This window comes from Mchenga conophoros, linkage group LG23, assembly GCF_057382185.1.
Source record: "Mchenga conophoros isolate Kocher_MC1m ecotype Shallow Benthic linkage group LG23, M_conophoros_male_GT1.1, whole genome shotgun sequence".
Lineage (NCBI taxonomy): Eukaryota > Metazoa > Chordata > Actinopteri > Cichliformes > Cichlidae > Mchenga > Mchenga conophoros.
In genome coordinates this window covers 47,562,531-47,589,926 of record NC_140547.1, presented here as the reverse complement: position 1 = coordinate 47,589,926, position 27,396 = coordinate 47,562,531, and the positions used below count along the sequence as shown (strand labels likewise).

The following is a 27,396-nucleotide window of genomic DNA, read 5'->3' as shown; positions in this document are numbered from 1 at the left end:
TCAGCTGCAATCTGTTGTAAAGGTTTCAGTCTGGTTTTAAAGCTCTTCACAGCACTGAAACTGCACTTTGAAAAGTTCTTAATGATCTTTTATCAGCCACTGATCAGGAGACTCAGCTGTGCTTTTGGATCTGACTGCTGCCTTGACCACAGCATCTTGACCTCACCATTGGAGCATGGCGGCATCAAGGGCGCTCTATTAGACTGGTTCAGCTCTTTTATTAAATCGCATTATTACATTTGGGGCTTATATTTGACGGCAATTTGAAAAACAGCTGAGCTCAGTTGTACAGCGGTCTTTCTTCAAACTGAGGCTTTTATCTAAGGTGAGATCATTTATATCTTTTAAAAACCTTGAACGGGCGATCCACGTTTTCATGACGTCCCAGCTGGATTATTGTAACTCCTTATATGTTGGAGTTAGTGGGACCTGCCTGGCAAGACTGCAGCTGGTCCAGAAAGCTGCAGCTCGTCTTCTGACACAAGCTCAAAGACATTTATCGTCCCAACAACCACATATACGCTGGTCCCTCGCTGTAACACAGTTCACCTTTGGCGGCCTCGCTGTTTCGCTGATCTTTTTTGTGCAATTTTGCATGTTTTTGTTTTTTACAGCGCATTGTGTTCTGCGTCCTGATTGGCTGTAGACCATTGTCAGCCAATCTCGTGCCGTGTCTCCTGTACAGTACAGAATGTGTTCAAATTTACAGCAGTGTGACTCTGCAGTGCTGCACTGTATGTTTGTACGTTTTGTCCCAACAAACAACAATGATGACGAGACGTTTTGCACCTGTGGTAGCAGCCAAGGGCAGAGGAAGATGCTGACCATCATAGTTTCAACAAGGAGGCAAAAAGGTTGTAACTGTCCACAACAAGAACATCGTAAGGATGGAGTCAGCTTTGGCTTTGTGGCTCAGTGACCGCAGGAAAAAGAACATCGTGCTGGACACCAACATTATCTGCAGAAAAACTCAAAAGCTTTATGAAACTTTACCTGACAGCGAGGAGCCCAGGCCATGGACGAGTGCTCCTCACACAGAAGCTCATTTAATGCCAGCAAAGGCTGATTTGACACGTTTCAGAAACACTTTGCTTTCATTCTTTAATAATGAACTTATTTTTCTATGAAGGTTTGAACTTTGTTTAAACAAGAGAGAAAAGTGTGAAAATGTTCATGCCTGTCTGAGAAAAGTGTAGAAAGTGTGCAGTGAGGGTTTAACTGCCTTAAAACTTCTATAATACTTGTAAAACATAAAGCTGCTACTTCATTCTGAGACTTATTTTTAGAACGTAACTCGATAAACGAGCGACCGCAGTAATGTATTGTGTTTATTTTGAAAAGTCTCAACAGGATCTTCAGATTTATTTTGAAAGCTTTATCTGGAAAACACAAACACATAAGCAGGAAACAAAGAGCGTGATATGAAACGATAGACGTTTTCATATGGTCATCATATATACATCGTTCTATCGAACAGCCCCAGCTCCTGCTGTCAGTCTCTGTAAATCTGCTCTGAAAACACATTTGTATTCACTGGCTTTTAATACAGCATGAGAGTTATTTGATATTTGATGTGTGATATTAATATTAGGAGTTATTTTAATCGTTATTTTGGATTCTTGTACAGCACTGTGGTCAACGCTGCTGCTGTAATTAATGTGCTATAAACACATAAACAATCTGCAGTTAAACATCCAAAACTAAAGATGTGATCGCTGCCTTTAGAAAATGTGCTGATGCACAAGATATCAGCTCCATTAAGGTGGAATGTGGCCGTGTTAGAAACATGTTGGAAGAAGTTTGAAGCTGAAACTGTGAAGCTGAGAGTGAAAGAGCTCCAGCGTCTGTCACAGGAAACTTTCTTATTTCCACACTGATGAAAGCATCAAGCTTTGATTTCCTGCTGCTTTTATTGAGTCACACTGTGAAACTGAGCCACAGCTGAACCAGCATCCCTGTACAGCAGACACTTACAGCGCTTGGCTGCTTCCATTGGACCCTCTGCACAGAGCTTCAGTTTCCTCTTCTGGTCCCAAAGTGCAGAACAACAAGGTTTCAAACAGCTTCGTTCCAGCAGCATCAGCCACAGACATGCAGAGAGAATCCTTTGGTTGTGTTGTGTGTTTGCATATCTGCTGTGTTGCTTTGTGAGGATGGATCATCTCCTGCAGCTCCAGATAAACAAGCTGGACCTGAACCTGGTAGCTTCACTTAGAAGACACTTGTGACGGGAACGTGTGAGAAGTTTTGTGCAGACAAGTGTGGATTTAGAGTGTGGGACGAGCTCTCCACAGTCTTTGTGGAGATCCACATTCTGCATACTGCCTGTGAGAAGCTGCAGACATTTGTCCTCCAAATCCACTGAGCAGCTGCTCGTGGTGGTATTAGCTTCATGTGTGCGTGTTAGCATGAAGCCTCGGTCACACTCTGCTGTGGACACGGTCACGGACAGCTGGACGCCTGATGGACGAGTCGTCCTTCCTGTTAAACTTCTTTGAGCATGAGAATAGCATGAGAAGCTCAGTGGACACTGTTCAGTGTTTTAACTCTCGCTTTCTGATGGGTTTAGATTTTATTATTGTCATTTGTATTAGGAAATATTTAACCATATATTCTTAGAGGTGTATAATCAATTGTGTAGTGATAGGATGTGTGATCTTTAGCAGGCTGCAGGGGCTTGGTGTGTATTCCACACTAGAATGCACACCCACATCCTGGGAGCACGAGAGAGGTCGTACCTTCTCTTATTGTTTTATGGCAGGATTAACGTAGCTACGTCTGTTCTAGTCTAAGTGCTTTTTGTTTAGATGAACTGCTGGACTTCCTCACCATGTTATCTAGGGTGAACCATCTAGGGTGAAGGGGGGTCTACCCTCTTCCTGACCAAGGATGTTATATGACCCTTTGATCAGCAGTACCACACACACACACACACACACACACACACACACACACACAGTATTCTTTGTTCACATGTATACCTATGTGAGATGCTATATGTTAATGACCCTATGCATATTCATGTAACCACAATAAAAGGAGTGCTATGGGGAGCCTGGCTGAGAGTCTGATGGTGGTCAAGTGGTGGAACGACGCTTGGCTCCAGCCAGGTCTCCCTCATGCATGAGTAAACCAGAGAACTTTGGTGCCTTGTGTCTTGCTTTTTGCTGCGTAGCAGATTGTCCTTAACGTTCCAGTGGATAGGTTCAAACTACAAACCTATCATTAATTGGTCCTTCGAGAGCCGGATCCCTGGAGTCGACATTCACCGAGGGGAAAAGAGACACGCCGACAGACTGACGTCAGCCAGGACTTATAGAGGTCCTGCAGCAAAGTCCCGAGGCGTGAGAATTCGTCATCGAGCCGGTGGATTAGCCGTCTGTTTTTTCTCCTCGATGGATGACGATTGACGGGATTCGGGACTGATGCTACTCGCAATAAGCAACACCAAGTAGGTATGTGAAAAATCTAAGCCACTGTGTGAGGCTGAGTTGTAAAGTCTTTATCACTGTGTGCGATAAAGCGTGTAGTCACTGTGTGCGACTATTCTTTGCCACTGTGTGCAGCAAAGCGCGCATCCACTGTGTGAGGTTGCGTTGAAAGTCTTTATCACTGTGTGCGATAAAGCGCGTGATCACTGCTATGTAAGTCTTTGCCACTGTGTGCGACAAAGCACGCAGTCACTGTGTGAGACTGCGTTGAGACAATAGGCCTAATTTTTGTTGTTTGTGTGTGAGGATATTTTTTGTTGTTGTTGTTGTTGTGTGAGTGTGTGCGGAGCAGAACACGTGGTCTGTGACGTCGGCAGCTGTTGTTGTTATTATGGGTTCCCAAGCAACCAAGAGTGTGTCAGAGGGTGACGAGAAGTTTATGGTGAAATTCGCTCCCGGTAGCGCAAAGTATTTAGGACATTGGCGCAAGAAATATGATTTTGAAGGTAAATTGGTTGTAGGACAATGTCAAATGTTAGTAGACCAGTTGACAGTGAAAGCAGCTTGTGCGACAGGGAAATTGAAACAGGAGAGAGAGTTACAAGTGGCGTCCGCTAAATTGTGGTTAGAACAGGCGCAGAAGAGACAGGAGGCAGTGACTATATATACTGACAGTCAGTATGCATATGCTACACTTCATTTCTTTGCCGCTCAGTGGTCAAGACGAGGCATGACAACATCAACAGGTAAACCTGTGGAGCATGCGACATTGTTGCAGGCCCTGTTGAAAGCAGTCTTACTGCCTAGTAAAGTTGCGGTTTGTAAATGTGCAGCACACACACGTGGCACTGACCCCATTGTACTAGGCAACGCCTTTGCAGATAAAATTGCAAAGGAAGCGGCCCTTGGAACACATGGGGTTCATGTTCTGGCGTCACAGGAGCAAACTACGCCCATCACACATGATGTGTTAGCAGACATGCAGTCACACTCACCTCCAGCTGAGAAGCAGCTGTGGCTCACTAAAGGAGCAAGCCTGCGAGGTGATGTCTACTATCTTTGTGATAAACCTATATTGCCTAAGAACCTATATAGGACTGCTGCAAGTTTGAGCCACGGGCTCTGCCATGTCTCGACAGCTGGGATGGTGGCAGCAGTCGAACGGCAGTTTTTCACACTGGGATTCAATGCTTATTCAAAACATTTTTGTAAAGCATGTTTAATATGTTGTAAACATAATGCTCAGGGAAACCTCAGACCTAGGAGAGGAAAGTTTCCCAGACCCAGCTACCCATTTGAAGTAATCCATATGGATTTCATTGAGTTGTCTAACTGTAACACCTACAGGTACTGCCTGGTGATTGTGTGCCCGTTCTCAAAGTGGGTAGAAGTTGTCCCCACTAAGAAAGCAGATGCTATTTCAGTGGCTAAAGTGATATGCAAAAATGTGATCCCAGAGCATGGGATCCCCCAGACTATTTACAGTGACAATGGTCCTCATTTTGTGAATGAAGTAATTGAGAAAATGTCACAACATCTGGGGATAACGCTGAAAAACCATTGCTCATATCACCCACAAAGTGCAGGGCTGGTTGAAAGGACTAATGGCACAGTAAAGCTGAGACTCAGGAAAACAATGGAGGAAACAGGCAGAACATGGGTAGACTGCATTGAGCTAGTGAAAATGTATATGAGAATCACGCCAACTGATAATGGCCTAACGCCTTTTGAAATAATATATGGCAGGCCATTTAGAGTTCCAGTGTTTTGTAATGATAATGATAAAGCAGAAGAAGAAAACACACTAGCAGACTGGATGATTAAAATGCTGAAAAGCAAAGAAGTCATGAGTGCAAATAATCTGCCAGATGATTCTGTTTCTGTACAGGAAGAACGTCTGAAGCCAGGGGACTGGGTACTGATAAAGGTCATAAAGAGGAAGTGCTGGTCGAAGCCACGGTGGGACGGACCATACCAGGCTCTGCTGACAACACCAACTGCTGTGAAGATTGCAGAACGACCCACCTGGATACACCAAAGCCACTGCAAAAAGGTGACACACATCCAGGCCAGCTCGGAGTAAGTGGCAGGAAGACCGGGTACAAAGGGGGGGAAAGCCTCTAGGGCCCTTCGTCTCAATCCGGTGAAGAAACCAACTGAGCCACAGGTACTCATCAGAATGGCTGGTAAAGTGTTGTCTACCCTGCTGGGTGTAATGGCTTTGATGTCATCATGGTCAGCTGTGGAGACCCTGTATGTCCAAGGAAACCACACCCAATACCCTCATGGCTATTCTACAAACTTTTGGTGGCAGTTTATGAATACAACTGCTCACTTGAACAATAGGACGGACTGCTATGTGTGTGCTCATATGCCGTTATCCGCATATACATCTGGACTGTGGCCGTACAGCATACAAGAGAAAAAACTCTGAACGTTTCACATTAAAGTCGTACATTTCTCATAAAAACAGGACAAAGACTTGAAAAAGTCGTGTTTTTCCTTCCAGGAACCACATGGCTTCACTTTTAAAGGTGAAGTGTGACAGAAATGGACATATTTGAAGTCCAACACCTTTTTCCAGTCACATTATTAAAGCAGACAAACTACAAGCTCATTTTCATTCCAACAAGTCATCTTCTGACCTGGACTAACAACACTGGTCTCTATGTGCAGCTGGCTGTGAGACCAGTGCTCAGGGAGCGTCTACAAAGTGCAACACTGAAAGAACATCACACACTCATTTGCTTCCAGCACTTTCACACAAACATCTACTGTCATTATTGTCACCAAACTCTGTGGATCCTTTATTGCAAATTCAAATGGGATCAAATGGTCAGACAAAAGAGGGTTATGAGGAAATATGATGAAATGTTGTGTATTAGCAGCAAGTTATTGAATCTTTTTCCTCAGAAACCAAACAAAATGATTGACAAACATGTTTTTACAAACTCAGTGTTGGACTTGGATCAGCAGGATAAGCTGATGTTTAAAGGCATTTGAGTCTCGCTGTATGAGAGTCCAGTTCTTACTCAATATTTATGGATGATGTTCTTTCAGTGTTGCACTTTGTAGACGCTCCCTGAGCCTCACAGCCAGCTGCACATGGACCAGCTGACATTACCCAGCATTAGAGGCGGCTGTAAAAAATTCATGTTCCCATTTAAATGGTTTTAATTTGAATAAAACGATGTTGATTCATTCAATCCTGAATCGATGTTTAATATAAATGTATTTTGCCAGAATCTCAGGTTAAAGCTCACAAACTATTTCAACAAGCAGCAAACAGATAAAACAGTAAATGAGAGCAGCTAAACACACAAAGATGGAAACACAGAGCGTGGATCGTTCACTCGACGGCACGTACACGGACACGCCGTCGGGGCTGAAAGTGGACAGCTCACAGATCCTGAAGCTGCAGGTTTCATCTGTCTCCAACCAAAACTGAGTGAAGCAGCAGCAAAAGAAGATCCAAACTCTGCTTCACGTTTGATCAATATGCTCATGAATTCTCTCTGACTTTGGCTGTTCCTGCCTGCACAGCTCTCTCTCTCTCAGTGTACTCCAAGAACAGCTTCAAACATCTGTTTCTGCATCATTCACTGTTTATTAGCCACCAGTCTGCTGTTGTGTTCAGTGCTGTCGGCCTCTGACAGTAAAGCCTCATTTCTGCTGTTCCATGGAAACTTTTTAAAATGATGACAGATTACAAACTCTCAGCTGTGTCTGTAATCAAACCTCTGTAACTTTGCTTCACTTCAGCAGCATCAGCTCATGATCACATGTTGCTTCATGGTTTGCTTCAGTTTTTGATCGACTGCAGAATATTTTGAAGGTTATCTGCTATAAAAAGCCAGAAGAGGAAAATCTGCTTCATGTGTTTCTGTTTGATCCTCAGTGACTTTGACACAAAGGCCTCTGCTGTGATGATCACACCTCTGATCAAGTCTCACAGTGTCACAACTGATAAATGATCAGAGTTAGAATATTTCTGACTGTCTGCTGTGTGCCGTGACCTTTGACCTGCTAAAGACAGTCAGCTGTGGATTATTCATTGTTGTGTCTGATACTTAGAACTGTGAGGAAGAAGCTACACAGTTAATCAGGGTCCCCTCTCTCTGAATCAGGAAAGGTGGGCAGGCCGCGTGTGGGCCGCGGGCCATACGTTGAGTATCACTGTTTGAAATGTGAACATTGTTCTGCTGCAGTCAATGGACTAAACCAGAGAAGAAGAAAACAGACTTTACCATGAAGATCCTCAGTGTGGATCAGTATAATATCAGCCTGATGTCTGCAGTTTAGTGTCAGCACAACTTTCACATCATATTCATCTCAGCACAACTAAAACATGCTGACTGACCTCAGAGTTTCAAGTTTACATCCTGGACTCTCCAGGAAACCACACAGATGCTTCACTCCTGGATCCTGCAGCTTGTAGTTGTCGCTCAGGTACAGCTGTCTCAGATGGGAGGGGTTGGACTTCAGTGCTGCTGCCAGATAATCACAGCTGATCTCTGACAAACCACAGCGCTCCAATCTGTATAAAGAATGAAAGATGTAAGTTTATTAGACAAAGTGCTTGAAATCATTCAGTGTTTCATCATCTGTTCAGAGCTGAAGAAGGTTCAGAATGTAGAAGTTTAGAAAATGGAAACTCCAAACAGCTGAAGCCAACAGGAAGCAGCTTCAAACAAACACAACAAGAGAAAAAACTCTGAATGTTTCACATTAAAGTCGTACATTTCTCATAAAAACAGGACAAAGACTTGAAAAAGTCGTGTTTTTCCTTCCAGGAACCACATGGCTTCACTTTTAAAGGTGAAGTGTGACAGAAATGGACATATTTGAAGTCCAACACCTTTTTCCAGTCACATTATTAAAGCAGACAAACTACAAGCTCATTTTCATTCCAACAAGTCATCTTCTGACCTGGACTAACAACACTGGTCTCTATGTGCAGCTGGCTGTGAGACCAGTGCTCAGGGAGCGTCTACAAAGTGCAACACTGAAAGAACATCACACACTCATTTGCTTCCAGCACTTTCACACAAACATCTACTGTCATTATTGTCACCAAACTCTGTGGATCCTTTATTGCAAATTCAAATGGGATCAAATGGTCAGACAAAAGAGGGTTATGAGGAAATATGATGAAATGTTGTGTATTAGCAGCAAGTTATTGAATCTTTTTCCTCAGAAACCAAACAAAATGATTGACAAACATGTTTTTACAAACTCAGTGTTGGACTTGGATCAGCAGGATAAGCTGATGTTTAAAGGCATTTGAGTCTCGCTGTATGAGAGTCCAGTTCTTACTCAATATTTATGGATGATGTTCTTTCAGTGTTGCACTTTGTAGACGCTCCCTGAGCCTCACAGCCAGCTGCACATGGAACAGCTGACATTACCCAGCATGGCTGTAAAAAATTCATGTTCCCATTTAAATGGTTTTAATTTGAATAAAACGATGTTGATTCATTCAATCCTGAATCGATGTTTAATATAAATGTATTTTGCCAGAATCTCAGGTTAAAGCTCACAAACTATTTCAACAAGCAGCAAACAGATAAAACAGTAAATGAGAGCAGCTAAACACACAAAGATGGAAACACAGAGCGTGGATCGTTCACTCGACGGCACGTACACGGACACGCCGTCGGGGCTGAAAGTGGACAGCTCACAGATCCTGAAGCTGCAGGTTTCATCTGTCTCCAACCAAAACTGAGTGAAGCAGCAGCAAAAGAAGATCCAAACTCTGCTTCACGTTTGATCAATATGCTCATGAATTCTCTCTGACTTTGGCTGTTCCTGCCTGCACAGCTCTCTCTCTCTCAGTGTACTCCAAGAACAGCTTCAAACATCTGTTTCTGCATCATTCACTGTTTATTAGCCACCAGTCTGCTGTTGTGTTCAGTGCTGTCGGCCTCTGACAGTAAAGCCTCATTTCTGCTGTTCCATGGAAACTTTTTAAAATGATGACAGATTACAAACTCTCAGCTGTGTCTGTAATCAAACCTCTGTAACTTTGCTTCACTTCAGCAGCATCAGCTCATGTTCACATGTTGCTTCATGGTTTGCTTCAGTTTTTGATCGACTGCAGAATATTTTGAAGGTTATCTGCTATAAAAAGCCAGAAGAGGAAAATCTGCTTCATGTGTTTCTGTTTGATCCTCAGTGACTTTGACACAAAGGCCTCTGCTGTGATGATCACACCTCTGATCAAGTCTCACAGTGTCACAACTGATAAATGATCAGAGTTAGAATATTTCTGACTGTCTGCTGTGTGCCGTGACCTTTGACCTGCTAAAGACAGTCAGCTGTGGATTATTCATTGTTGTGTCTGATACTTAGAACTGTGAGGAAGAAGCTACACAGTTAATCAGGGTCCCCTCTCTCTGAATCAGGAAAGGTGGGCAGGCCGCGTGTGGGCCGCGGGCCATACGTTGAGTATCACTGTTTGAAATGTGAACATTGTTCTGCTGCAGTCAATGGACTAAACCAGAGAAGAAGAAAACAGACTTTACCATGAAGATCCTCAGTGTGGATCAGTATAATATCAGCCTGATGTCTGCAGTTTAGTGTCAGCACAACTTTCACATCATATTCATCTCAGCACAACTAAAACATGCTGACTGACCTCAGAGTTTCAAGTTTACATCCTGGACTCTCCAGGAAACCACACAGATGCTTCACTCCTGGATCCTGCAGCTTGTAGTTGGAGCTCAGGTCCAGCTCTCTCAGATGGGAGGGGTTGGACTTCAGTGCTGCTGCCAGATAATCACAGCTGATCTCTGACAAACCACAGTCCCTCAATCTGTATAAAGAATGAAAGATGTAAGTTTATTAGACAAAGTGCTTGAAATCATTCAGTGTTTCATCATCTGTTCAGAGCTGAAGAAGGTTCAGAATGTAGAAGTTTAGAAAATGGAAACTCCAAACAGCTGAAGCCAACAGGAAGCAGCTTCAAACAAACACAACAAGAGAAAAAACTCTGAATGTTTCACATTAAAGTCGTACATTTCTCATAAAAACAGGACAAAGACTTGAAAAAGTCGTGTTTTTCCTTCCAGGAACCACATGGCTTCACTTTTAAAGGTGAAGTGTGAAAGAAATGGACATATTTGAAGTCCAACACCTTTTTCCAGTCACATTATTAAAGCAGACAAACTACAAGCTCATTTTCATTCCAACAAGTCATCTTCTGACCTGGACTAACAACACTGGTCTCTATGTGCAGCTGGCTGTGAGACCAGTGCTCAGGGAGCGTCTACAAAGTGCAACACTGAACGAACATCACACACTCATTTGCTTCCAGCACTTTCACACAAACATCTACTGTCATTATTGTCACCAAACTCTGTGGATCCTTTATTGCAAATTCAAATGGGATCAAATGGTCAGACAAAAGAGGGTTATGAGGAAATATGATGAAATGTTGTGTATTAGCAGCAAGTTATTGAATCTTTTTCCTCAGAAACCAAACAAAATGATTGACAAACATGTTTTTACAAACTCAGTGTTGGACTTGGATCAGCAGGATAAGCTGATGTTTAAAGGCATTTGAGTCTCGCTGTATGAGAGTCCAGTTCTTACTCAATATTAATCAAACCTCTGTAACTTTGCTTCACTTCAGCAGCATCAGCTCATGTTCACATGTTGATTCATGGTTTTCATGGTTGATTCACCTCATTTTTAAAAAAATGACCTCTGACAGGAAAGTCTCATTTCTGCTGCTCAACACTGAAGAAATGTAAACTTTCAAAACGATGACAAATTGGAAAACACAGAGCTGTGTCTCTTTTTTTGTGTGTGTCCCGTTTGGATCTTTAGCCATCAGAATTGTTGTCTTAACGCCAAGAAAGATGCCAAGCGGATTTATTTTACCAAGTGGATCATCATGGCCTTTCCATATTGGTCCATTTGATTGACCTTTATTATAATTATGAATTTATTTTATTTTCGGTTGCTACAAACGGGACAGACATGACTGGGGGACAGGACAGGGAGAAAGAATGAAAGAAAGAGAGGGAGAGAAAGAAAACCAAAGGGGAGAAGAGACGGTGAGAAAGGGGGGAAGAAAAAAAGAAAAACAAACAAAACACCTGGATCACCTGTATGGAGAAAAAAAAACAGAAGAGAAAGCAAACAACATAATAAAAACAGCACCATCACAATAAACTAGCTAGTAGTAGATAACAGTAGATACTAAATAATAAACGATATTGTGCAGCACGCAAGATAGACAGCGCACAATGTGCTTAGAGGCAGCAGCCATAAAGGTGTAGTCCGCGTCTGTGAACACCCGTGTGTACACCTGTGTGGATCAGCATGCTTGTATTCCAAAGGTTTCTCCATGTAACGATCTGCTAGGGAGTGTGGGGAGCCATAGCCCCGTCCCCCAGGGTATGAAGCAGGTATGGAGGAGATCCAGGCCCCAGATATCCAGAGGCCCCAGAGTACAAGGACCCGAGGAGGACCACCAAAAGGGGGGGAATCGCCAATCGGCCACCAGGAGTGAGCCGGTACATACATGAGCGCCCAGCCCCAGACGACAAGGACCACCAACACACCAACGTCTGAGGGCATCAGCCACCGGCAGGGAGTGTGGTGAGGGGAGATAGGCCTCCGTACTTTGGAGGGCCTGAGATGTACCCAGAGAGGTGGAGTCTAAGACCCAACCTGACACATAGACACAGACAAACAGGCGCACGCGGACACCAACGTGCATTCCCACCCCATATGCACAACCAAATACTCGGCACTCACCCAACGTGTAGACAGACACAAATATAAACTGCACAGACCGTCGCACTCCCCAAACATACTCTATATCCCAAGTCCAGGTACCCCCGCCCTCAGAGGGGCAAGCCGCACCTAAACCCAGGAGATGTAACCCTTCTCTCTGGGGCGGAGGCAAGCGGACCACCTCTTTGATTAGAGCTGTGTCTCTAGTCAAAGCAGAGATGGAACAATGCCACTTTTTATGTCCGATATCGATATGAATCCAATATAGTCGATTTTATAATCAAACTTTTTTTAATATCTTGCTGCATTTTGTATAAGTTCATACTCAAGTTTAAAAAATCTAAACACTAAAGCTGTTCAGTTATACCTGTCTGCAAAAACACACTGCAGCCAAAACATTAGACAATACTGATCTTTGTATTTTGATGCGGACGTCAAAAACTCTTTGGTTGTGAATAAAAGAAGTGCAACATCAGCACAAAATAATGTTTCTATTGAACAACTAACACAAACAGGTTGTAGAATGGAGCCTTTTATACTCACAGCTGAACAGAAACAACATCCAGAGTGGAAAACAGTGCAAACAACTGCAAACAGGCTTCATGACACTCATGTTTGATCAGGATGGATGTCAGTGTGAGCTGTTTCTATCACATTTAACCTCACAATCAATTTTGTCTCATTTCTATACAAAACTTAACACAAGTATGAAAAAAGTGTTTTTGATTGTTTTGTTTTTTGAACCATGAAACTGTTTAATAACACAGTTTGATTCAAAGTCAAACTTGAGTCTGTCCATCGTTCGGTCAGACTGAGCAATGACAGCACACAGACGTAGACAACAGCTCTCTCAAACACCAAACTCAGGTCCTGTTGATGCTGATATACAGTGACACAGTTACATGGGTGATTCATCCTTTTAACTTTATCTTTAAACAGCTGCAGCTGTCACTGACAGCGCATGTGGTACTTTAACCTTTGGACTGTTTTCATCAGTTAATTATGGAGTTACTACAAAGAGTGAAACTATAGGATGATCTGTCTGCTGTCACTGGGTGGTGCTGAGGTCTGAATCTGAGGACGGCTCCTGTAATCACAACGAGAACACAATCATCACAAACTGAAATATAAAGTTTATCTCTCAAATCTGAAACAAAGCTGATCCTTCTGTCCTCACACACTCGGGAGTGTTCTTCTCTTCTCTTACATTTTTTCAGTCCTACAGTTCTGCTGACAGCTGACATATGAGCTGTTTATTTAAAAAAAAAGCCTTATATACGAACAGATGTTCCTATATAATGTTCACCTTTGAGTTGTTGGAGCTTTATAAATGGACATCTGCAAAGATGAGATGATGGAGCAGGTTTCAGTCCTGGTTCAGTCTGCTGCTGCATCCTGGTCACAACATACAGAGGTGGTATCAGCACTGGTATCAGCACTGGTATCAGCAGTGGTATTGAACAAGAAATATTAATGCTTCAAACTATTTGTCGTAAAGGATGGAAGCTGTACACAGTTCTGCACATGTGTCTTTGTGAACATACCTCATTAACAATATTTCAGACAGTTTTTTAACCTGAATATTTGCAACAAACTCAGTATAAAAAAATACAGTCAGTGCTAAAAAATTAATCAGTGGAAAAATTAAACAAACATTTTAACTAGTGATGTGACGTTCTGTATCGAGGCTTCGAAGCTTGTGTCGAGTAATGGAGGGGGCGTTTCCGCGATGCGCGTATCGAGGCTTGCTTCATTTATGGGAGGAGCTGAAAATGATGACGTCCGAAGCCTCGCTGCCCGGCTGTACCACGTGACTGGTTCATGAAGTGGTTCGAACTTTGCTGCGAGCTATGACAGATATAAACCCCTCAGACTCCATTCAAAATGTGGGTGTTTGATGGAGAGTTGCGGTTAGTGAGAGTTTGGAGGTTTATGAGAGTGAGGAGAGAAAGTCAGGAGAGAATGGAGCCAGCTAAGAAGAGGAGGATGTGCTTTGTCTTTATTGTCTTTCCTCAGGAGAACAATCTCAAATAGATGAAGACCTGGTTAGCATGGTGATCAAGGACTCCCAGCCATTTAGCATTGTGGAGGACAAAGGATTTAAAAGATTTGTTAAATCATTAAAACCTAGCTATGTTCTCCCCACTAAAAAGGTCATAAAAGCAGTGGAAATTTAGTTTTTACAGAATAAAATGTGAACAGGCACGTTACAAAAGCACAACCACACCCCAACCACACCTCACCTCACAGTAAATGATCATTTCCATTTTAAGCATTTCCAAATGATCATTTTCCATACTGCCAGTATAAATATACACAGTATACTGCCATCACTACAATATAGATGTTTTACACACTCCTTTTGTTGTTGACATTTACAGGCTGTGTGCAAAAGGCCACACTCTTCGAATTCATGCCAACTAATATTTTTACGTCCAGTAGGTGTCCTGCTAGAGCAAATGAAGCTTCAAGAAGCTTTGCGCTGGGGTGAACCAATTGGATGAAAAGCTTCAGTGCTTCATGAAGCTTCATCTGCCCATCACTAATTTTAACTTAAGCTGCCAAGAGGAAGTCGTTGGTTTCAGTAAATATCGGGCTACTTTGTATCAATAGGTAACTTCACATCTGAGCAGACAAGCATCACATGTGGAGTTCCCCAAGGTTCCATCTTGGGACCCCCTCTGTTTAACATTTACATGCTCCCACTGGCACAGATTATAAAGAACAACAAAATAAACTACCACAGCTATGCAGATGACACACAAATATATATCACAATGTCACCAGGAGACCGAGGCCCTGTACAGGCTCTTGGTAAATGCATTGAGGAAATTAATGACTGGTTGTGCCACAATTTTCTCCAGCTAAACAAAAACAAAACTGAGGTAATAGTCTTTGGCGCAAAAGAAAAACGATTACAGGTCACCAGAGAACTTCAATCTATACACCTAAAAACCACAAACCAGGCGAGAAATTTGGGTGTAGTGATGGACGCAGACCTAAACTTAGAAAAACACTGTGGCGGAGGCGTGGCCCCGGGCGCGGCTGCAGGGGAGGAATGGAGCAGAAGGCTCAACGGGGCGGCACTGCGAGGGCGGTAAGGACAGCTGATGGTGATGGTGTCTGATGATGGTTTCCCTCCCCTGTGTTATAGTGAGACGGAGAGGAGCGCCGAGTGAAAGGAAAAGAGAGACACACATCAGCTGGGTTGGCGAGCTGTCAGTCTATGCGACCAACTGAACTGTGACAAAATCAATAAATGTGGATCTTGGCAATACATACCTGCGTGTGCGCGTGTCTGTGCCTAGCGTATTCCACAAACACATTAAGACAATAACAAAGTCAGCTTACTATCACCTCAAGAATATTTCAAGGACAAAAGATCTGATGTCTCAACAGGACCTGGAAAAACTAGTCCATGCATTCATCTTTAGTAGGCTTGATTACTGTAACAGCATCTTTACAGGTCTACCTAAAAAAAAATCAGTCAGACAACTACAGCTCATTCAGAACTCTGCTGCTCGAGTCCTCACTAAGACCAAAAAAGTGGACCACATCAGTCCAGCTCTGAGGTCTTTACACTGGCTGCCTGTCCGTCAGAGGATAGACTTTAAAGTTCTGATGCTGGTCTATAAAGCTCTGAATGGTTTAGGACCAAAATACATCAGTGACCTCCTGACCCAGTATGAACCTTCCAGATCCCTCAGGTCATCTGGATCCGGTCTTTTATCAGTTCCCAGAGTCAGAACCAGACACGGAGAAGCTGCATTCAGCTTTTATGCTCCTTATATCTGGAACAAACTCCCAGAAAGCCTCAGATCAGCTGAAACACTCAGTTTATTTAAATCCAGGTTGAAGACTCACCTGTTCTCAGCTGCATTTGAATAAAACACCAAATCCACACTTTAAGCTTAAATTTCAAAACTTACATTTAACTACTGATTTTATCTACTGTTCTGATTTTATCTGTTTTGATTTTATATACTGTTTTGTTTGTTTGTTAATTAGTTAGCTTGTTTTAATCAATTTTAAATCATGCTTTTTATTTGTTTTTGTTTCTAATGTCTCTGTAAAGCACTTTGAATCACCTTGTTGTTGAATTGTGCTATACAAATAAACTTGCCTTGCCTTTGCTATTTGATCGGTTTTTACAGATTAATGAGGAGTTACTGAAGTGCCGGGTTTTTAAAGTAGGTGTTACTGTCTTTACACATGTGGAGACTGAAAACATGGTGCTGTTTAATAAGATATTTAATATTCAGCTCTGCACAGGAGCTGCAGCGGGGTGCAGCCTGTTGCCTTTACAGTATAATACTTGTAATAAAAGTACAGTAACGGTAATTAGTGACTGAGCAGCCCGGGGCGTTTCTCTTGATTTCTTTAGTCAGGGTAAATTCATTCACCTGCACGGGTTAGCTAAACAAACCCTGACGGCCGAGTGCTCATCTTAGCTAGCTAGGTCTCAGGACCGAGCTAAGGACGGTAGTTACGGAGTAGCTTACAAACACGTTTAACTTACCGAAAAAGTGCAGCGGGGCCTCGGGTCCTTCTGTCGGGTAGTCCAGTTTACTGAAGAACACCTCAGGCTGTCAGGTTAAAACACTCGGTCGTCTCTTCGTAGCGTAAACGCAGGCCGTCCTCTCAGAGCCTACGCTCTATCTGCTATTCCCGAACAGAGATACGCAAGTTTCTCCGTGACTGCAGCTGCCGGTCAAAGCTGCTATGATGACGTTACACCTAGGGTTGCCAACTCCCTGAAAAATAAATAAGGGACACCTCGTGGCCAGGGCCGGGCGACCCAGTTGTCTTCACCCTTCCCAGTGTGGTGAATTTTCTAGCTCTTTTTTTGTGTGTGAAATTATTTTTTTAACCATTTGACTTGAAGTTGATTTAAGTAGCTGCATATTCTATTCTTTGTGATATGAACACATGTGAAACAAATGATCATTTAGCCATTTATTTTTAGCTCAAAATGACAACATTAACACAGTAAAACAGGTCTCCTTCTTAAACAGAAGCCTGTCATGCTTAACTTTTGAGAATATAAGTAAATCTTTCTTTAAAAGAACTCTGTCCTGCTTAACTTAAAATAATAGAAAACAATAGAAAGAAAAATATTCTTGTAACAGTGCACATTTAGTGCATTTAGTACAATTGGCTTCAGTTGAGGTATTATTTCAGCTTTTCTAATCAGCTGCTCCTGTTTGTAAACCCGCTTGTTCCCATGATTATGCATCATAACTCATCATCATTATTCATCTATGTATTACTTTTATGTATTAGTCATCAATTTGTTGTAATCATCTATCCTTGCAGTTGTTTATTACACAAAATAAATTATATTATCACACTTCTGGCCACATAGCGCTGATATTCACTGCACATGCCCATATTAACGTTTTCCAGCCAGGTGTTTTCCTTTTCCCATTCTTCCCTTTCTCTGAGGGGAACAAACATTGCTGCTCTAATGCTGGGCTCACACTGTGCGGTTTTTGGCCCATTTTGAGCCGATTTTTGAGTCGTGCGACCGTTTTGGTGATCGGACCGATTTTGGCCTTCATCGTGCGTCGTGTAGTATACGTGGGGTAACGAGAAGTGATTAACACCTCGAGCAGCTCCCGATCATCAATCGCTCGTGAGGGTGTCACCACAGGCGCTCACACTGCTCGCGCGCAAACACGTAAACGTTGGTGTAAAAGACGGCGCAGCACGGCTGTGCAGCGTGTGATCTGGACACAAGCGATGGAGGCACAACTTGTAGAACTTTGGAAAGCTCATCCGAGCCTTTTCGATGTGGCATCACAAAATTATCACGACCACAACAACCGTGAAAATAGTTGGATTTACACTGCTGCTCAATCACAGCTGCCTGATCAATGTTTTTCATTAGCAATTTAGCAAAGTTGATGGTGGTGGTGTGTCTGTGTGAGTGAAAGACAGAGAGAGCGAGCGACAGATTTTCTGTTATAACCTTCATGTTATGGAGGCACAGTGTGAGCACTCAGGTCGCATCAGAGCATCGGGCGGTATAGTGTGAGAGTACATCGTGACATACGAACTTCTAACCCCTGCGAGTCAATCGTGCAGTTTGAGCAGGAGCTGAATAACGCGACTGAAAAAATCGCACAGTGTTTGCCCAGCTTTAGGTGTACTGTCATCCGAGACTTGCACCGCAGAGTCGGCGTTTGTTCCCCTGTTGGCCATGCTTCTTGTTGTGGTCATCTGTTGTCTTCCGGTATTTTCTCCACAAGCGACCTTTCCTCGACCAATGAGATGAGCGGTAATCTGAATTGTCATACTCGAATTGTCATAAGTGTGCTGTCAGCTCATTGGTCACAAAGCAGGAGAGGGGCTGGGAATTATGTTTTCAAACAAAGTGTTAATTCCATAAACATTTATAGACTACTTTTGATTCTCACTGTATTACGGGACAAAGTGCGTCCCTTATTAGCTCAATACGGGACGTGTACTTTTGTTTCGAAATACGGGACGATTCCGTATTTTAAGGGACGGTTGGCAACCCTAGTTACACCCCATTTTAACATCACCGCTGTCGGAATTAGAATCAAACTTGGACATAAATCAGCGTGATGAGAACTATTGATAAGAAAAGAAAGAATCTTTGGAAAAATATCTGAGGAGAATAAATTTATTTTAGTCTGTCCCCAGTCCCATCCGCTAACATGGAGGAGGCGGGGTTTATGACCTATACTGCAGCCAGACACCAGGGGGCGATAGAGGTGTTTTGGCTTCGTTTTTGGGGAGCTGTCACTTCGTTCTGCATCCTCCTGAGGACCCGGACTTCGTGGTCTATGTGGGCCGGGTCCTCAGAAGGTCGGGTAGGCCAGAAGTAAACGGCTATGAAATGGGACGGTCTAGCCTTCAGATTGGCATCACCGCTGTCTCGATGGAGTTTAATAAACTCAGCTGTCTGCTCCTTGCTATCTAAAATATAACAGGACACTGGAGTAAACTCTCGACCATCTCACACTTCTGCTTAATCAGTTTTCTGTTTGACGTTTATTCAGCTGTGTGAAAACCACCCGGGGGATTAATACAGTGGAAAAAGTATTCAGCCCCCTTGAACTTTTCCACATTTTGTCACATTACAGCCACAAACATGAATCAATTTTATTGGAATTCCAGGTGAAAGACCAACACAAAGTGGTGCACATGTGAGAAGAGGAATGAAAATCATACATGATTCCAAACATTTTTTACAAATAAATAACTGCAAAGTGGGGTGTGTGTAATTATTCAGCCCCCTTTGGTCTGAGTGCAGTCAGTTGCCCATAGACATTGCCTGATGAGTGCTAATGACTAAATAGAGTGCACCTGTGTGTAATCTAATGTCAGTACAAATACAGCTGCTCCGTGACGGCCTCAGAGGTTGTCTAAGAGGATATTACATGCTTTTTCCAGCGAAAAGTGAAACTAAGCAGAGTGTTTGATCGAAACGTAAAGTGTGTGTGACGTCTATATAAATGACTAGGGTTCCTGTTTTATGCTTCAGACCTGGGGTTGTGTGTTGTGTGTTCAGGTCTCCATAACCGGATATGTAAAATAAAGATCATTTTTAAAGTAAAAAGACCGCTTTTGAGCCGTGTCTTTTTGGCCGTAAAGAATACCAAAAGAACCGGAATTTAATAACATTAAAACCAAACAATAAATGAGCAAAGTAGTGCATGATAAATATAGACAAATACAAAGTGCAATATAGAAACACTGGGTAAAAAGAAATGAACAATTAAAAAGGAGGATAAAAGATGTGAGCAGTAGTTAAACAGTAGAAATAAATATATAATAAACAAACAAAAATAGATAATAAATGAAAGCCAGGTCAGAAAGGTGAGTTTGGCTTTAAAAGCATGAAAACACACTGCTGTCTTCAGGAAGGCTGCTCCAGTAACAGAAAGTCATCTACATGTGGGTTTAGTTCTGACTTTAGGGACAAGTAAAAAAATAAAATAAAATAAAAACATCTGTCCAGACAACCTGACAGTCAAAAATATAAACTCAGGAACTTAAAAGGAAAATTGTGCTGACTTTGAACGTCCGCATCAAGATAAACTTACAGATTTAAGAGTCAAAAAGTGTCAAAAAGTCTGTATCCTTACCTGAGAGTTTCAAGTTTACAGTCAGGACTCTTTAGTCCAACACACAGCAAATCCAATTCTGAATCCTGCAGGTAGTTCGAGCTCAGGTCCAGCTCTCTCAGATGATTGGATGGGGAGCTGAGAATTTCAAACAAAGCTTCAAAGCTTCTTTCAGAGAGTTCACAATAACTCAGCCTGAGGAAGAATAACAATGGAGACATATTCTTTTATTCATCTAGCATTATTAAACACATTTGTTCATAGATTCACTTACAGCACTTTCTTGGATGCTTTGACCACTAGCAGCAGCTTCAAAAATGCCTTCTCTGAACGGGAGTATTTCTTCAGGTCGAACTCATCCAGATCTGATGACAGTAAGATGAAGACCAGAGCCGACCACTGAGCAGGAGACAGTTGATCTGTGGAGAGACGTCCTGAACTCAGGGACTGTTGGATCTCCTCCACTAGAGAACGATCATCCAGTTCATTCAGACAGTGGAACAGGTTGATGCTTTTCTCTGCAGACAGTTTCCCACTGAGCTTCTTCTTGATGTAGTGAACTGTTTCCTGATTGGTCTGTGAGCTACTTCCTGTCTGTGTCAGCATGCATAGGAGATCCTGATTGGTCTGCAGTGAAAGACCCAGGAGGAAGCGGAGGAACAAGTCCAGGTGTCCATTTGGACTCTCTAAGGCTTTGTCCACAGCACTCTGGTAGAAGTCTTTTACAGTAAGTGTTTTCTGGAAGATTTTAAAGCGAGGAGATTGTTTCTTAAGCAGGTTGACTCCAGAGTTGATGAAGGTCAGATAGACATGAAGAGCAGCAAAGAACTCCTGAATGCTCAGATGGACGAAACAGTAAACAACGTTGTTGAACATGTGGCACTCATCAGCTTTAAAGATCTGTGTGAACACTCCTGAGTACACTGAGGCTGCTCTGATATCGATGCCACACTCTGTCAGGTCTGATTTATAGAAGATCAGGTTTCCTTTCTGCAGCTGATCAAAGGCCAGTTTTCCCAGAGACTCAATGATCTTCCTGCATGACTCTGTCTCAGCTCCTCCATCATACTTGATGTCCTTCGTTGTTAGGTGAAATAGCACAAGGCGTAGGTAGAGCTCTGTGAGAGTCTTAGGCAGATCTTTGCTCTCTTTGTTCTTCATGACAAACTCCAGAACTGTAGCAGTGATCCAGCAGAAGACTGGGATGTGGCACATGATGTGGAGGCTTCGTGATGTCTTGATGTGGGAGATGATGCTGCTGGCCTGCTCCTCATCTCTGAATCTCTTCCTGAAGTACTCCTCCTTCTGTGGGTCAGTGAACCCTCTGACCTCTGTCACCATGTCAACAATGTCACGAAGGATCTTATTGGCTGCTGCGGGTCGTGTGGTTATCCAGAGGCGAGCAGAGGGAAGCAGTTTCCCCCTGATGAGGTTTATCAGCAGCACATCCACTGAGGTGGACTTTCTAGGGTCAGTCAGGATTGTAGTTTTGTGGAAGTCCAGAGGAAGTCGACACTCATCCAAACCATCAAAGATGAACACAACCTGGAAGTCTTCAAAGCTGCAGATTCCTGCTTCTTTGGTTTCAGTAAAGAAGTGATGAACAAGTTCCACCAAGCTGAACTTTTCCTCTTTCCGCAGATTCAGCTCTCTGAAAGTGAATGGAAACATGAACTGGATGTCCTGGTTGGCTTTGTCTTCAGCCCAGTCCAGAGTGAACTTCTGTGTTAGGACTGTTTTCCCAATGCCAGCCACTCCCATTGTCAGCACTGTTCTGATTGGTTTATCTCTTCCAGGTGGGAGTTTAAAGATGTCTTCTTGTCTGATGGTTGTTTCTGGTCTGTCTGGTTTCCTGGATGCTGTTTCAATCTGTCTGACCTCATGTTCATCATTGACCTCTGCAGTCCCTCCCCCTGTGATATAGAGCTCTGTGTAGATCTGACTCAGGAGGGTCGGGTTTTCTGTTGTAGAAATCCCCTCGAGCACACACTGGAACTTCTGCTTCAGGTCTGACTTGAGTTTGAGCTGACACTCAGTGAGAATCTCTGCATGAATAAACAGCAAATGACACAAATGAGAAAACTGCATTCTGGTTACTGTGGTTATGTGTTCAGTTCACTGGACTCTTGGTGTCATGATCCGAGTGAGTCTGAGTAACTTTCCACAGCATCAGCTCTCCTCCCCTGGGTGGAGCCCTCCTCACTCCTCCGTGCTCCTCACCTGTTGCCAATTACTCCGGCAGTATTTATGAGCAGCACTCACAATGAACCTTCTCCAGATTGTCTGCTTACCACAGTCAGTTCTCTGCCTCACATTTTGTCTTGTGCTCCTCAGCTTGTTTCGCGTAACCCTCTTTTCCTGTTCCCTAGTCGGCACCTGGATACATCTTCCAACTCTCGCCATAAGTCACGCCTCAGGATTCTGGCCTGCCACTGCTGGGAAAACTCACTCTTGCAAACTGCCATCCTCAGCTGCCTGCCTCCCTGTGCACCCACATCTCACTCTGTACCCAGATTTAATTCATCTCCTCCTCCAGCTGATCTCCACCTGCAGCCACGTAACACCTCTTAGTTTTTAAATCTTGGACTCATTCACTACACTGTGGACCACTCTGATTATTATCTCCTTTGTTCCAGTGATCCTGGATAGTTTCTATTCGCCCGATTCTGCCCCTGTTGTTCCTTTGACCTGCCTCAGCTTATGTTCTGGCCTCAGCTCTGCACTTCTCATAATACCTCGCTTGCTGTTGAATTTAGCCGTGATTCAGCTTTCTCCGTCAAGAAATCTAGTAAAATACATTTCTGTTAAAAGTCACTCAGCCTCCGTTTTTTGGTTCTGTGCTTGACTCCATTCCTTTTCATGAGCCATTGAGCCCTGACACTTGGGTTATAACTGAGGGCAGGTTTTATAGAGACACATTTGATTTAATTGTGTTTATTTATACAGCACCAAATCAATACTAGCAACATTTCACATATTACATAAACAACACTATGGAGCCAGTGATGAATAAATATGTAGAATAAATGAAAGAATTTCAAGTATAAAAGTTTTTTTTATTAATTCCTCCAAATAACAACAACAGTCACCCCAATGTGCTTTATATTGTAAGATAAAGAACCTACAATAATACAACAGAAAAAACCCCAACTATCTTTTTGGGTCCTGAAAACTGAAGGCTCTGCCTCCCATTCTACTTTTAAATACTCTGTGAACAACAAGTAGGCCTGCAGAGCGAGAGCGAAGTGCTCTAATAGGGGGATATGGTACTACAAGGTCATTAAGATAAGATGGGGCCTGATTATTTAAGACCTTGTATGTGAGGAGCAGGATTTTGAATTCAATTCTGGATTTAACAGGAAGTCGATACAGGAGAAATCTGCTCTCTCTTTCTAGTCCCTGTCAGGACTCTTGCTGCAGCATTTTGGATTAACTGAAGCCTTTTCAGCGAGTTTTTAGGACTTGCTGATAATAATGAATTACAGTCATCCAGCCTTGACGTAATAAATGCATAAACTTGTCACGGCTGGGGCAGCAGTCGTGCGGTGGAGTTAAATGAGGACCCAAGTTGCAGACAGTGGTGGAGATGCGAGTGAGGTTTTATTTACAGTGAACAAACCAAGGTGAGGGCAGAACTAAACATAAACCTAAACTGGAAAAACTACAGTGGCTTGCAAAAGTATTCGGCCCCCTTGAACTTTTCCACATTTTGTCACATTACAGCCACAAACATGAATCAATGTTAGTGGAATTCCAGGTGAAAGACCAACACAAAGTGGTGCACACGTGAGAAGTGGAACGAAAATCATACATCATTCCAAACATTTTGTACAAATAAATAACTGCAAAGTGGGGTGTGCGTAATTATTCAGCCCCCTGAGTCAATACTTTGTAGAACCAGCTTTTGCTGCAGTTACAGCTGCCAGTCTTTTAGGGTCTGTCTCTACCAGCTTTGCACATCTACAGACTGAAATTCTTGCCCATTCTTCTTTGCAAAACAGCTCCAGCTCAGGCAGATTAGATGGGCAGCGTTTGTGAACAGCAGTTTTCAGATCTTGCCACAGATTCTGGATTGGATTTAGATCTGGACTTTGACTGGGCCGTTCTAACACATGGACATGTTTTGTTTTAAACCATTCCATTGTTGCCCTGGCTTTATGTTCAGGGTCGTTGTCCTGCTGGAAGGGGAACCTCCGCCCCAGTCTCAAGACTTTTGCAGACTCCAAGAGGTTTTCTTCCAAGATTGCCCTGTATTTGGCTCCATCCATCTTCCCATCAACTCTGACCAGCTTCCCTGTCCCTGCTGAAGAGAAGCACCCCCAGAGCATGATGCTGCCACCACCATATTTGACAGTGGGGATGGTGTGTTCAGAGTCATGTGCACTGTTAGTTTTCCACCACACATAGCGTTTTGCATTTTGAACAATAAGTTCCATTTTGGTCTCATCTGACCAGAGCACCTTCTTCCACATGTTTGCTGTGTCCCCCACATGGCTTGTGGCAAACTGCAAACGGGACTTCTTATGGTTTTCTGTTAACAATGGCTTTCTTCTTGCCACTCTTCCATAAAGGCCAACTTTGTGCAGTGCACGACTAATAATTCCCCCACCTGAGCTGTAGATCTCTGCAGCTCGTCCAGAGTCACCATGGGCCTCTTGGCTGCATTTCGGATCAGCACTCTCCTTGTTCGGCCTTGTTCGATTACACACAGGTGCACTCTATTTAGTCATTAGCACTCATCAGGCAACGTCTATGTGCAACTGACTGCACTCAAACCAAAGGGGGCTGAATAATTACGCACACCCCACTTTGCAGTTATTTATTTGTAAAAAATGTTTGGAGTCATGTATGATTTTCATTCCACTTCTCACGTGTGCACCGCTTTGTGTTGGTCTTTCACCTGGAATTCAAATAAAACTGATTCATGTTTGTGGCTGTAATGTGACAAAATGTGGAAAAGTTCAAGGGGGCCGAATACTTTTGCAAGCCACTGTGACAGACAAACCTGAAAACATAAGGACAGCGGGGAATACACAGAGATGACACAAAGAAGGCTGGATAGAGAGACGAGTAGTAACACTGATTAACACAGTAATGCAGACGACACAACGAGGAACACAGGCAGACACATACTATAAATACACACAAGGTAATGAGGGAATGACACACAGGAGGGGAGCACAGCTGATCCTAATTCACAAGACGAGACACAAACCTTCAAAGTAAAACAGGAAACAGACTGTTTTACAACACAAACTCGGGGACACGAACAGAACACAGAGGAAAGACACAGGTAGAGATCAACCTAAGAACTAATACAAAATCAGAATTAACACAAAGTACACAAGGTGATACCAAAAATGAAACAAAACGCTGAACGACCCAGGACCATGACAGAACTAGTTTTTCAGCGTCACTCTGAGACAGGATATTTCTAACTTTAGAGATGTTGCACAAATGGAAGAAAGCAGTCTTGCATATTTGTTTAATATGTGCGTTGAAGGACATGTCCTGGTCAAAAATTACTCCAAGGTTCCTCACAGTGTTACTGGAGGCCAAGGTAATGCCATCCAGAGTAAGAATCTGCTTAGATACCATATTTCTAAGATTTTCAGGGCCGAGTACAATAACCTCAGTTTGATCTGAATTAAGAAGCAGAAAGTTAGCGGCCATCCAGGTCTTTATGTCTTTAAGACATTCCTGCAGTTTAACTAATTGGTGTGTGTTATCTGACTTCATGGACAGATGGAGCTGGGTATCATCTGCATAGCAGTGTAAATGTATGCTATGTCTTCTAATGATGCTGCCTAAGGGAAGCTTGGTAACGGGAGCGTTGCCAGCAGAAGGCTGAAGTGGAATCTCCCAGAAAGCTGCAGAAGAAAAAACATGAGCTGAAATGGTGGATTTCAGTCAAATAAGGAGAACTGTGGCTTTCCTCCAACCTTTGACCAATCACCTTAGTGTCCTGTTTATCAACCATAATAAAAAGCATTTACTGTGTGGGCATTTTTTTGTTTGGGTCTCCAAACAGCAGAAAGAAATGGCAGCCATTTTTTTTAACTTTACCTTCAACTGGTAAATAGATTTAAGAAAAAGCACTTTGATCATATTTGTGACGTGTCCCAAACTGTTGTTGTCGCCTCATTTATGTTGATAAAACAGCTCTAAAACCAATCTGACAATATAAATCTGTAAAATGGGCAGAAAACCTGCTGCTGGTCCCATTTTAATCAAACCAACCCAAAGAGCAGATATTCATGTGTACACAGGAGGTTATTTGTGCAGATGCATAAAACACAAACTGTAGGCTTTCTGCAGTCTCTCACTCCTGAAAGTGTTGGCAAGTGTTTTGGATTTATTATTTATATGGATTTTAATGGCACCTGTGTAATGTTAACTAAGGTTTTTATTGTTTATGTGTTTTTTGTTTAGTCATTCCCTGACTTACCTTTGGGTTCTGGGATGGTTTTATTTAAATTCTCCAACAGATCATTCTTGTTTATCCTCCCCAAAAGATTTTTAGCAACTTCAAAAGTGTTGATAGAGTAGGTATCAAACATCAGATCCACTATGTTCGTCCTCTCTGCATTCTCCAGTTTACTCACTGGGATTGCTGGTAAACCTTCTACAGACCCGTTCTTCAGATGCCACTTAAATTTTTCAAAGTCATCACGTTCCAAATCCTCCAAAGTCCCCAGAAGGATTTCTTTAGGTGTCGTCATCTTTTACCCTGTAAGGACCCGATAAACAAAGACTGTAACAACAGCTGGAGAGGTAATTGTCTGATTTATCAGAATTTAACTTGATTCTAACAGCAGTTCATCACAATAAATTTCTAAGGCTCAGAATGCAACAAAATTGCACATGAAGAAGCACATAGAGAAGTATCCAAGTAACACTTTGCTACAATATAAAACAAACTATTATAAATAAAGAAAATATATAAACTAAATATATACACTACCCGTCAAACGTTTTAGAACACCCCAATTTTTCCAGTGTTTTTGTCACGGTTTGCGAGCCGTGTGTAAATTATCAAAGGACCCTTTATGCAGGCAGCTCAGATGCAAGTGAGTTTATTCATCACATGGTGATACAAACAGAAATGGCGAAGGTGAGCATGG

General features: G+C 42.7%; 2 protein-coding genes across 4 annotated transcripts in view; both read right to left on the bottom strand.

Annotated features, from left to right (window-relative positions):
* The window catches only part of LOC146548183 (protein NLRC3-like), a 115,065-nt gene that overhangs the window by 6,105 nt on the left and 81,564 nt on the right, over nucleotides 1–27,396 (bottom strand). The window contains exon 5 of one of the 3 annotated variants that reach the window (XM_085266172.1): nucleotides 10,069–10,245. The exons of the other annotated variants lie outside the window; for them this stretch is intronic. Within the exon in view, the coding sequence (XP_085122298.1) occupies nucleotides 10,069–10,245 (177 nt within the window). The remainder of the gene's footprint in view (nucleotides 1–10,068; nucleotides 10,246–27,396) is intronic. 3 annotated transcript variants of the gene reach the window in all.
* On the bottom strand, nucleotides 20,290–26,994 carry LOC146548186 (NLR family CARD domain-containing protein 3-like). The gene is made up of 3 exons (XM_085266208.1): nucleotides 26,721–26,994; nucleotides 20,547–22,317; nucleotides 20,290–20,467 (listed from the first exon to the last, which is right to left on the bottom strand). Exons 1-3 carry the CDS (start codon nucleotides 26,992–26,994, stop codon nucleotides 20,290–20,292), a joined length of 2,223 nt encoding a protein of 740 aa, XP_085122334.1.